We start from the raw sequence: 12399 nt of genomic DNA, 5'->3' as shown, positions 1-12399 counted from the left end.
AACTTAATTTTTGAGGGGAAAAATGGTGGCATCTTATCCCAGAAAAATAGCAAGAGAGGTATCATCAAAGAGCTAAAATTTTCTTTGGCATGGTAAAGGGGGACATTGAGTGTACCAACTTATTTACATGACATTTCTCTATATTTGTGGGTGAAGCAATGCCATTTTGTTACATAAAGTTGTTTGATGTTTTGTAATATGCCTTCATATCAATATTTTATTCAGTATGTTGTATTTGTGAATACAACAAATGGTATTAAACACAGAAACTATACAATGCAGACAGACTCTTTGCATGTAAATTGAATAGTACATACCAACAGTTCTTGATACACAGGTCCTACTACATGCATTTCATCGGTGCTGTCCTCGTCCCATGCAACAGGTAAGACCAGACACAAAGGAAACCATCTAATTTACAAATAACAAGGACCCGTCAGCAATATGTCTAAACATGTATTAGAAGAAAGTATTTGACATCCATTCATAGGGATAAATGCCCTTGGAGACAACTCATATAAAAAAACAAAACAGAGGTGCACATTGACATAAATCTCAGTCATTTACAAAAATAAATCTTGTCTTAATTTTAACCAATAAACAGGCTTGCGGGGGTGGGGGATGGGGGAAACAGCATATAGGGCTGATTACCAGAAAAAAATAGGTGGGGTTGTTTGGTGTGTGTGCATGTGTGTGTGCGCGTGCGCGTTGGGGCAAGCAGTGTCTTGAAGCCCATCTAATTGGAATGTCAAATTAAATAATTCGGTTTGCCACAGATTATAGAATACATGTCTTCCCTAATAACTGGCTTGTGAAATTCATCTAATGGATTTTAACTCATCCTGTTGAAAATGATAAGCTTTAAAATGGTGTCACAAGAAACAAAAATGGTTGAAGGAATCATTTTGTTGTATTCGTACTTTAGCATTATTGACAATAAATCTACTCAAACGTATGCTAACTTTTTATTTATTAAAATGAAATCCAATATGAAAATGAAGTAAGCATAAACAGTTAAATTTATACTAAATCTTTAATCAGCTAAGCAGGCCAAAATTTTTTAAATGCCGGGCAAGGACTGTCATGGAGACTTAGGAACGCAGTGGCAAAATAATTTCCCAGGAAATACAGTGCAGATGAGGGAAGGAGAAGGGGCGGGGAGGGGGGGCATGGCGACTGGGTCAGCCTTCCACGTGGAAATAATCGTAAGAGGCCAATACATGATCCCGCGTATAGTTTTCTATAAATGAGGTTCAGTTTGGTCTCAGTTAACTCTTCTGAGTAGGAAACATTGAATTTTATTAAGTATACACAGAGTTAACAAATATATTTCCAAACAGTTTCGTATTCCACATTTCGAAACACTTTACATCCCATAGCGGACGTTTTGCATGGTTTCTTCCCTGTGCCCTCAACGACTCGTGGTCTTTCTTAGCAGTTGTCTTCCCTAAGCTCAGACTTAGGCATAAGGAAATTAAGAAAGCAAAAGAAAACAAAAGCAAATCAATGGAGTGGACCCAAAACCTGATGTTTGAGCGTGTTGGTCTGCCTTGAATTTTATCCAGAAGAATTCAACAGACTGCATTCTGAGCTCATGGCAAGGCACCTCACCCCAGCCACTGGGCAACCGGGGCCCCGAGAAGCTGAGTGACAGGAATGGAGTGGTGAGATACACAGTACCGAGACTCAGCATGCTGAGCTAAAAAAAATAGTTTTTCCTAATATGTCCAGTTTAAAAACTTGTCATTAAACACCAAAAATATTAAAGTCTAATTTATAACTAACGTTTGCATTGCTGCTGCAGAAAAGAACACAACAGCCGTCTTGCCCATGCTCTGCTGAGTGTGAGTGGGACGCAGCCAAAACCGGGGAGGGCATTCAGTTCGGTTCATTAAAAACAGGTAGGATTATACGGGAAATGGATTTAGGTAGCGCAATTCTTGTAGGTTGTAATTATTGAATTTTCTTTTTTTTTTTTTTCCTTTTTTCCCAAATAATGAGGATCAGTAGATGAAAAATGAACCTTAATCAGGCCTACAAGGCCTACAGAGTTCTTTGGACCCACTTTCTCAAAAACCAGTGGGTCTTGCTCGCTGGGCAAGGCAAATGTTACCATTACCAGTAAGCTTGTGATATGTATAAAACACACACACACACAAAGAAACTATGGGGGGATGTCAAACACGTATCGTAGAGAGCGTCCCCCCGGACTGTGTTTGACCCATTTCTCACCCCGGTAGCGCCGACCTCAGGAGCCCAGTCTCCGCTACTGGATAGAGCATCTAAGTGTGTTTAATCGATAGTGGGAGCCGGAGACAACACTCTTAATCTTTATAGGTGCAATTTGTAATGACAGGTTTAGGAGGCTTCCCGATTCCCTGATCGCTCTCCAAACTAGGCCAAGGGCCACACTGAAGGTTTAGAGGAATACAGTCCCTGCGAAAGGTCACGGACAGTAGAGCGAGCAGCCCTAGAAAAACGGGGAGAAGAGAAATCCATAATAGCACGGGTTTACAGCGTCTAACTAGAAATTACTCAGTAGTATTCGTGTGCTACAAAATCGAACTTAAACACATGGATGTCGCTGAAACAGGACTCAAAAAGGATTATGGGTAGCTGTCAGCAGGCAAGGTGTCGAGTGTACTTGTGAAGTATGTCATTCTCATGAACCGTCACAGTCACAGAAAAGAGATTAAAAAGGCATTCCGTATCTGGTAGGGCATTCCATGGTCTGAGTTTAGCTGGTTATCCAGGTGTCTTTTGTTCTGGGGACGCCACAGGTGGAGGTTTATCCGCTTGCAACCAAGAAGTTCGGGACGGCCGAGAGCGGGCCTCGGCTTCCTTGCGGCCGCTGCCCGGCCACCGGCGCAGGAATGTCTGGCAAAGGATAAACCGCTCCACCGTGCTCGCGGCGGGTCAGTCACAACACCTGTGAGGATCTGGCTATGTCGTCTTACTTTTGTTGACTGGTTTGCCGCCATTCATTATTGCCGACGCGCTTGTGCTTTTACTGGGCGTCACCCCGGCCTTCGGGACCGTTTCGCCGACGTCATGCAAAGATGGTTCTCGGTACATGGCCACTGGGGGCGGGCGGGAGGGCGTGGGGGACGGAGGGAAGGAGACAGGACCTGGTTAGGTTCAAGCATGGCCAGTCCCTTCGCGCCTGGAGTCAAGCCACCCCGCACGGCAGAGGGAGTCGCTGTGTTGGAGCCGTCACTTCCCGCCCCCCCACCGCGACAGAGCTGAGATACGGACATGGGTGCCTGTGGGGTGTTGTCTAGGGCAGGACGTGTAAATAGGAGCTATGGCCTTTTTGTGGGCCTCAGCTATAAAGTGCACACAGGCATACACACACACACACACAATTGGGGGGGGGGCGGCAGGCGAGCCCTTAACCTAGTTCTCTTTGCACAGCCAGGAAAACTCAGACTTCCCTTCCAGGGCACACCGATGTCAACCCCTGAGCCCCTCGTTCCCATGCATGTTTTCGAGGCCAGGTAGGTACCCCCTACATCATGACAGTATTTTTCTCTCAAAAGCAACACAGTCACACTAGTGTCAACTTCAAAGCTACCCCAGGCAACGACCAGGAGCTCACTTCCCTGAAGCCAGGGCCTTCTGGGGATCAGTCTTGAGATCTCCTCTCCCTCCGTCTCGGAAACTGAAGGCACGGGCGGGGCATTTTGTGTTTTTATGCCTCGTTCCCTGATAGCGTGTTAAAAATGAGGCCGGAGCCGAGAATGGCAAGACGGGAGGTGGGAGCGAGGCGCGAGTGAGCCCCGAGGAGCTGGGGGCATCCGGTGGTGCAGCTAATCACCGCCGCGGATCCGGCTGTTTGGAAACTGACTCTAGGGGATCCTGTGCGAGGACGTGTAAGGCTGACTTGGGGGAAATCAGCAGAGTTAGAATCGTCTGCCGTCATAAACACTAGTGAGTTAGAGCCGTCTAGCCCACTTTTTAGGCTTTGCAGAGTGTTTTGTTTATAGGCTATGTTAAGAAGAGACTCTCCGTCTCTTTACGGTCAGGTGGGTGGACTGTCAGGCACCGTCCACACTCGGTGTGGCAGGAACACAGAGCTCCCGTCCACACCCCATGTGGATTCTCACATGGCTTTGAAAGCTCATGTGTCCACCAGACCTGTGTGAGAGGGGTCAGCAAGGTACTAGAAGGGACTACTCTTGGTCTTTGAAGCGCTTCCCAATCTCTCACTCCCACTCCTGATTCAATTAGGAGACAATAGCGTCAGAGCATTAACCTTGACTGTCCACATGGTGAAGCCGTGTGATGAATGCCCCAGAGCATCAATAATTACTCAAGTACCTAATTTGCCCTAATGTTTCCAATCATATAATTTACATCCTGTAGGGGTTTTGAAGGTTTGAAATTAATCTTCCTCTATAAATTACACTATGTGATAACCTCCATCATGATAATACCCTCTTAGTTGTTTCTAGGGGACTTCTGTCTGCTAATTATTTGAAAATACTGTTTCTCTTTGCCTCAGAAATCCACGAATGCACAACGCACACATACACACAACTCTTCAGTGTGTGATTCAAATGCCAAGTGATACTATTACACCACATCTCAGTTTTAGATATTTCCTCCTAGGCAGACAAAAACAGCTGGTCTCCAGCTTTGGCCTCAGTTAGGGGACATCAAGCCTCTTGGTTTTCATTACGTTTATGCAGCTAGATGATAAGGTTTTAGAATCGAGTTCGTTCATATCTCTTTATATTCAAAACAAAGGTTAACATAAAGAGACAGAGCAATATGGCAAATAAACAAGATTTGTGGACATAGTTTTCAAATGTTTCACTTGCATTTGAATATTGGTGGGTCTGATGGTCTCAGTTCATTTAAAACAGGAAGGCCAAATCACAGAGGTGTTACTTTGGAAGGACAGCAAAACCCTCTCATTTCTTATTTCTACTTTGTCTGGTGATCTATCATATAATGAGAATAATTCACTCATATTTCAGACTCTGGCATGATTTTTCTTATCCAGGATAGGCCCCTATGGCTTACTGTCTAGGCTTCAATGGCTTGTTCTGTAGGCAAATCTAGTTAAGGGGATAGTAAGTCATCATTGTTGAAATTATAAAGATGGTTTAACCAACAAGAATGGTTTTCCAAACATAGGCAAACTGAAAGCTGAATTATACATCCACAAATAATTAATAATGAACCTTTAATATTTGGAATTATCTTATTCCTATCTAGAGAAGATGGATTCCTATATAGAGAAAATCAATATACATTTTCTCTTGATGGCTAAACCTTTCTTCTAGGAACAAAAAAACAAAAAGAAAATCAAACTAAGTTAGATGAAAGTGTTTAAATAGTTTTCGTAGATCTGCTTTTCTGCCAAAGGTAAACAAAAGTATTTGACTAGACAACATTTTTGAAATGTCTCATGTTTAATTTTTTTTTCTAGTTCTCAAATATTAAGGACAAGGTAAATGGCACTCCTGGCAGAATCCTTAATGAGAAAGGTGCAGAGGTTTCTGATTAATTAGCAATGCTTTATAGCCTGCTCTCTGAAAGTCTGATAAAAGTGAATGCGAAGGCGTCATTGTTTACGAGTGACTATAAAAGAAGGAGGTGCCACACCCAGGTTTACTCTGAAAGGGACCGGTGACACCAGCAAGCTCTTTAAAGGCCAGGAGATTAGCTCATTTTCTGTAATTACAGTAATTCACAAGGATGTGATGACTTTCAGCTGGATACCATCAAAATGGGCGAATACTTGCATTCCATAATTTTTGAAACTTAGCTATATATGGATATATGGGATATATTTTTTATATATTTGTCAATCTGTGTATATGTGTATGTATGATATGTCTATAAAATATATAAACACACACATATGCACAGTAAAGTGTACAAATCTTAAATTCATCCCTTAAGTAGACATCTGTGTGGCCACCACTCAGATCAAGGTATGGAAAATTTCCAGCATTCCATGAGGCTTACTTGTGGCCAGTGTAGAGTTAGCAATGGGAAAAATAAATGTGTCACAGACTGAGAGGGATAATGTTCACCTAACACTCACCTTCCAATGGCTTGGGTAGAAAATGAGCTGCTGGTTTGGTTTTCTTTACTCTGTTTCCTTTCATGACTTGCCCTTCTTTATTCAATCCCAAAAACCAGGCTCTACCAGATTCCTGTTGTCTGTACAGCATAGATGAGTAAATTACATAATAGTTTTCAAAAACAGATTCTTTAAACTTGCATTCAGGCGTAAAAAGTTCCTGTGGAGAGAAGAGGAAGAAACGACAGTTAGAGAAAACAATGGGAGTTTCTCTGAACTTTTTCTTCTTCCCTCCAGAAACCTGTCCACCAGGCTGAAGGAGTCAGCCCTGGGGCAGGGATGACTGGCCGCACCTGGTCCTGCATGGGTGTTTGTCCGTGTACTTTTTTCAATATACAATGAACAGAGAAGGATCTGCTGCTCCTGGGGGCACATGCATTGGCGAGAGTACGCGTGTCCTTTCGTAGGAAACTAGGAGACATGCGCAGAAAGAACCGTCTGGTTGACACGATACTGTTCAACCAGAGTATAACCAGAAAAAGCACATTAAAATAGCATCATATAGTCACCGTAGGCTAAACAAAAATAATTTATGATATTTGATCACCTATTTGCGATATTTCCAAAGGAATATGTTAACCTGATAGTCGCTAGCCGTGCCCTGGATCACTGATATGACAGGGGGAGAGGTTTTACCTACAAAGACACAATCCGAAACTTCACACTAAAACCGGGAGGTCGGCTGGCTCGCTAACCAGCCACCAGAGCGGAGGCTGGATGTTGCGTCGGTCGGCCGGCCGCAGGGACAGGAGCTGGAAATAATGACCTCATTCCATGCTCCGGAGCCCCACTGGAATTCTGGCAGGGAAACGTCAGCAGCTGCCCTGACCGCCGTCCCCCGGCGTTTCGGGAAAGGGTAACATGAATTAAGTGCCGTGACTCTCGGTGCTACAGTCCCCACTGGTGGACAGCACAAAGCTTACTACACCTTATGAGTATCATTAATGACATAAATATTCAAGAGCGACTTCACACACTTCTAAACCTTAGCTGACAATTTAAGGGGCTCCTGGGTGGCTCAGTTGGCTAAGCCTCCCCCTTTGGCTCAGGTCAAGATCCCCGGGTCCTGCAACCCAGTCCTGCATCAGAGTCCTGGCTCAGCGGGGAGCCTGCTTCTCCCTCTGCCTGCTCTGCCTGCAGTTCCCCTTGCTTGTGCTTTCTCTCTCTCTGATAAATAGTCTTTTAAAAAATAATAATAATTTAAAAATTCAATCTTCCTAGTTATAGACACAGAAGCCACTTAAATTGTTTTTGTGGTCATTTTAAATAGTTCAACACTGTGCTATTTTATATATATGAAATATAAATGCAAAAACAGAGCTTTCTTGTCACTGATCTTTTAAAAAATATCACTGTGCTTGAAAAAAAATTCACCTTAATAGAGTTTTATGACTACAGAAAATAACTTGCTTTTCTTTTCTTTTCAAACATTATTTTCTGTACACACTCTGAAAAACACATCCTTTAGGCACTAAAAATAAAACTTGTCAGAGTTAAGGTTATGCTAACCATAATAAGGAATGTGACATTATTGCGTGTAGAAAGGTTCTTTCAATATTTCCCATGAGGGTGTGAATTATCAAATGGTGTCTCTTGCAGGATACAATTTATTGAGTGCCATATTACTTTAATTCACTGAAAGCTAATAGTTTTCCAAGAGGAACAGGTTTTGTTAATGGCAAACTCTTTTCATGACGAAGATAACAGATCCAGTGATTAATTCAATGAGATTAAAAGTAGCCAAAAGATGGGCTTAGACTCTCCCAAAGGAATTTATGTAGGCCTTCATTTCTTCTAGATGATGCTAGCTCAGGTTTGAATGAGATCCCATCTAAATAAATGTTCTGGCTTTCCACTAAATCCTATTTTTCCAAATATCACCCCATTACTTCTCCTGCTAATAAACAACAGACTCGGGGAGTTAATCAGGCCAGGCTGCAGAAGGAAGACTGACAAAGGGGTGTGTGTTCACACGTCGTGATGAGGGAAATAAAGCGGAATGCTGTAAAGCTAGCTGGCTTGTTCTCAAAAGACTAATAAATACAACATATTGTTTCAATGTGCACCTTCCATGACAAATTAGACTTCCTTGTGTCACTTGTCTTTTATCAATGGCAGGCCAAGGCATCCAAGTAAATTATTTGAGACCAGTTAAAGCTCATCTCAAAACCAGTTGGGAGTGGAGTGGAGAAAAGCTGACCCGTTGAGCCACACCATTGACTGACTTTTACCTGGAGACACCAGGCCTCCAGCTAGAAAAGCAGTTCCACACAGAAGTCAAACCTTACTCCCATCTGGTCCCCACTGCCTTGATGCAGGATGATGGCACTACCATCGGCAAATGAGATATGCACAGTCTTTTCTCCAAGGTGCACATGAAAGAAAATGAAGAACCTTGATGGGGAAAAAGTCCTTTGTACTCAGAGTATACCTTAAGGACATCTGACATTAAGTCTTTTTGGATGAAATGCTTGTCTCTGGGGTTTCTGAGGAAGTCATTCCACATTCTTCTTCTGGGAGCTGGGCCAGCAACTTCACAGATATATGGACAGGAAGGCAGATTAGAGAAATGTGATAGGGTCTTGGGCACCCTGATAATTACATAGACTTCTTATGAGCAAGAGGTAGATATGCAGACATCCCTTCTTGAGTAAGCAAGGGAATAATGACACAGCCCGGTTAGTATTTTACGGATATACATGTATTGTCAATGCAGAGAATGTTTCTGAGACAATAGTAACACTTATACACTGACATGTTGAAGCCCAGCCTCTTGCAAAATAAATTGTGCAACATGTGTATATTTGTGTTCACTTTCATAACTACTATTAATATAATTATCAAATAAGGAGAGAAATATCACCAGAATTACGATGCATTGTTAAACTGAGTTATGAACCTTCTGGTATCCCAGATGGAAACAGAAAGTCTGTATGTTCTAAAAATTCGGAAGAGAGAAAATCTTTTCTTTTTCTTGGGACTGACTTCTAAAAGGTATTTCCTTGTGGGGAAAATGTGGCATTGAGCAAATGAACAAAATATAACACATAAACATACCTGCTCTTGGTAATAACCATACAGTCAACCCAGTCACAGTTTCGTGTCCGAGTCCCACAATATGCTTTAGGGGACAGATGGTGTAAGAAGTCCCACAGGTGGGCACTGTCACTGATGAGGTCCCTAGGGGACATGTGCCCAGCAGGGGTCACAAACTCAATGCCTCTCCTGACCAGGTGGGCTCAAGAGTGAAGGGGGCTGCTGTGATCAAGACACCATCAGGAGGCTACGTGCGCCCCCTACTCTCGGGCTCAGTGTTGAAGAGACAGGAGGGTAGAAAAGAAAAACCTCTGATCTTCAGTTAAGTCTGGTTTTCCAAAGGAAAAAAGAAAATCGGGTTTCTAAAATTTCCTTTTCCTGGTGGCAGCTATGTCTTAGTTCTTGTTTTTGTTTTTCGACAGCATATAGACCACAGGTCGGAGACGGGGCCCACGAGCCTGCAGTGTGAGACAACCCCCCCCCCCGCCATGTAGAGGAGCCAAAGTGCTGAAGAAAGAAGGAACCCCAGTTGGCTTAGCATCGCAGCCCTAACCGACCGTATGGCTCCGATATCTTTGTGTAATCCGATGAGAGCGCCAGCGAGATTCTCTAAAACCAGCCGTGATAATATGAGAACGCTTATTTAAATTTCAGCTTAAATATAAACTCTCAGAAACTGCCGAAACGAAGCAGAGATGGAGTTTGAAGTGTCTTTTCCTCGTCTGGCCTGCCTACGTGCAGAGCCCCCGACACCACAACAGAATCGACGACAGCTGAGTCCCAGCAGAAGCCTCGATATTAATTTGTACCACTGCCAGACACAATCATCCACTCAAGGACAGAAAAACAGAACAATCAGACAAAAATTTCATATCTCCTTCTTTGTGGTTGTGGGGAACTGAAAGCATCATCCGTGTTGTACTTATTATCTTAACAGCAGGGGCAGAATTCCTCTCCTGAGGCTTCTGGGTTCAGCATGAAAGAAGAGGGTGGAGGGGAGGGAAGACCCATGTTCCATAACCCATAGCTACGAATAGCCAATAATTCAGGATAACCATAACCCAAGAACTAGAAGTGACTGTGAGGGTCTAAGTCCAGCACACAACGGACAAAGGGCCAGACACAGCTGCCCACCCTCACACTCCAAAGTTCAGGGGTGAATTCTCGAGACAGAGCTCGTATGGCCTGCAAAGTCTACAATGTTCGCTCTGTGGTGATTTGCCAAAACATTTTGCCAACTCTGCTCTCAGGTACATTTTGAGGACGTCCCAACCGAGACAGATGGGGAGGGGGTGTTCATCTCATTTCAAATTACTGAAGAGCTATGTATTCCCAAAGTGAACTTGGATTGCACTTATTTTCATGTGTACAAATGTAAACCATTTAAGTGGGAATTTTCATGACTTTCGTCCCTGGAAAAGCCCAAAAGGTGTGTTACGCACTCGGGTTTCTGGTAAAGATACGCAAGTAGTAGCCTGCAAATTCCTTTCGTCCCAGCATCATCTAGGACTAAATGAAAATTTACGTTTTGGTTAATATCTGCAAGTCTGCCTACCAATGGCACCACCACCTCCATTATTTCTGCAAGTTTGCCTACCAATGGCACCACCACTTCCATTATTTCCAAAGGAAAATATAAAAATTAGGCATTCCAGATAAATTTACAGCATTTATTAGAATACAGGGCAAATCTCCAATGGATTAAAAAGACAGGGTAGAGAAATATTTGACATGTACTAGCATGTAGCCCAATAAGTAATTGTTATTAATAAAAAGTAAATAAATAAATAATAAATAAATAAAATAAATTAAAAAAATAAATAAAAATAAAATAAAAGTAATAAATGCACAATAAGTAATTGCTGTTAACATTCTATTAACCTCTATATTTCAGAGTCATCAAAAGCTCAGTCCCCTCCCATCAATATCTCAGTAATGACCCTGACCCTGAACTTTGGAGTTCAGTTCCCCAAGCTGAGAGAAGGAGGGAGCCTCAGATTGCAAGTTCTTCCTTGAAGAACAGTAACAAATCATAAAGGTTTCTTGCAAATGTCAAATAAGATAATAGGGGTGCAAAGTGATTTGTAAACTATACATTTACAACATTGAGTTGTAAACTGTAGTTATGTTGATAGTTATATTTATAAGCTAGACATAGAATCGCAAAGTGAAACTCAAATGTTCACTGTTATTATGGACAGGGAACTAGTGATTTAATTATTCCTTCTAGGTCTCAACACTACAGACATTCCTATATACAGGAATTCCAAAGATCCATCTAACCTGAATTCTTGGTTTTGTTCTTCCTTTTCTACTCTTCAGAGATCTCATCTACTAGAATTTATCCTGGAGTCAACAGAGAATTATCTTATTCTCCTTCACCTTCTGTAGCTTCGGAATCAATGATACATGCTTTAATGATACTGCTCTGACTCTGGCCAGTTTTTGAAAAAGAAAGGTGAAGGGCACCCGGCTGGCTCCGTTGGTTGGGTGACTACCTTTGGCTCAGGTCATTATCCCGGAGTCCCGAGTCGAGCTCCCTGCTCAGGGGAGAGTTTACTTCTGCCCCTGGTCCTACCCCCTCTTGCGCGCTCTCTCTCTCTCTCAAATAAATAAAAAAATCTTTAAAAAAATGGGGAGCATCCCTTAGATTACATATAAGGGAAGAATGTTCTGACCTTTTAGAAGAATTTACAGTAGTGAACTTGGTGACAAAACAGAATTTGTAATTAACACTTAAAAGCAGACAATCGAGTTGACTAACGTATTTATCTGAAACTCTACATAATCAAATATTCATAATATTAGACTATGACGAATGCCTACAGGAAGAGAAATATTAGCCAGTTGTTTGCGCATGTACTTCAGACTAAAACATAATTACATTTGGGTTTCAGAGACAGCTTTCATTTGATTACAGGACCCAGCGTTTCAAAGTATATTCTCACCAACAAAGAAATCTCTCATTACTTAGATTTGTAGGTCCAAAAGCTGTTACTTAAGTAGTTTCTGGAGAAAAAAATTGTAAATGAAGACATTTTCTTTTTTTTTTTCTTCTTTTTTTTTTTTTCTTTTTCTTTTTTTTTTGGCCAAGAAAGATGCTATTTGACATTTAGAGATATTATAAATAAATAAAAAGATTTATTTTTAGACATATTAATTGATTTATTTATTAAATATATTTTTACTTTATTATAGTATATTGAATAAATATTTTTTAAATGACATGCTTGTTTAGAATTGTGGCAAGGACATAATTATTTACT

The 12399-nt window shown here is 41.8% G+C and overlaps 1 protein-coding gene across 2 annotated transcripts in view; it reads right to left on the bottom strand.

The window, feature by feature from the left end:
* Positions 1 to 443: 443 nt before the first annotated feature.
* The window catches only part of FGF14 (fibroblast growth factor 14), a 590191-nt gene continuing 578235 nt past the window's right edge, over positions 444 to 12399 (bottom strand). For both annotated transcript variants that reach the window (XM_032881086.1, XM_032881087.1), the window contains exons 4-5: positions 6059 to 6257; positions 444 to 3080 (exon numbers count right to left, since the gene is read on the bottom strand). In XM_032881086.1, coding sequence (XP_032736977.1) covers positions 2944 to 3080; positions 6059 to 6257 — 336 coding nt within the window. In that variant the 3' untranslated portion in view covers positions 444 to 2943. The remainder of the gene's footprint in view (positions 3081 to 6058; positions 6258 to 12399) is intronic.

Source organism: Lontra canadensis, unplaced genomic scaffold (genome assembly GCF_010015895.1).
Source record: "Lontra canadensis isolate GAN:19392208 unplaced genomic scaffold, GSC_riverotter_1.0 scaffold73, whole genome shotgun sequence".
Classification (NCBI taxonomy): Eukaryota; Metazoa; Chordata; class Mammalia; order Carnivora; family Mustelidae; genus Lontra; species Lontra canadensis.
Note: the sequence above shows the minus strand (reverse complement) of the source record. Positions and strands in the feature narration are given on the sequence as shown.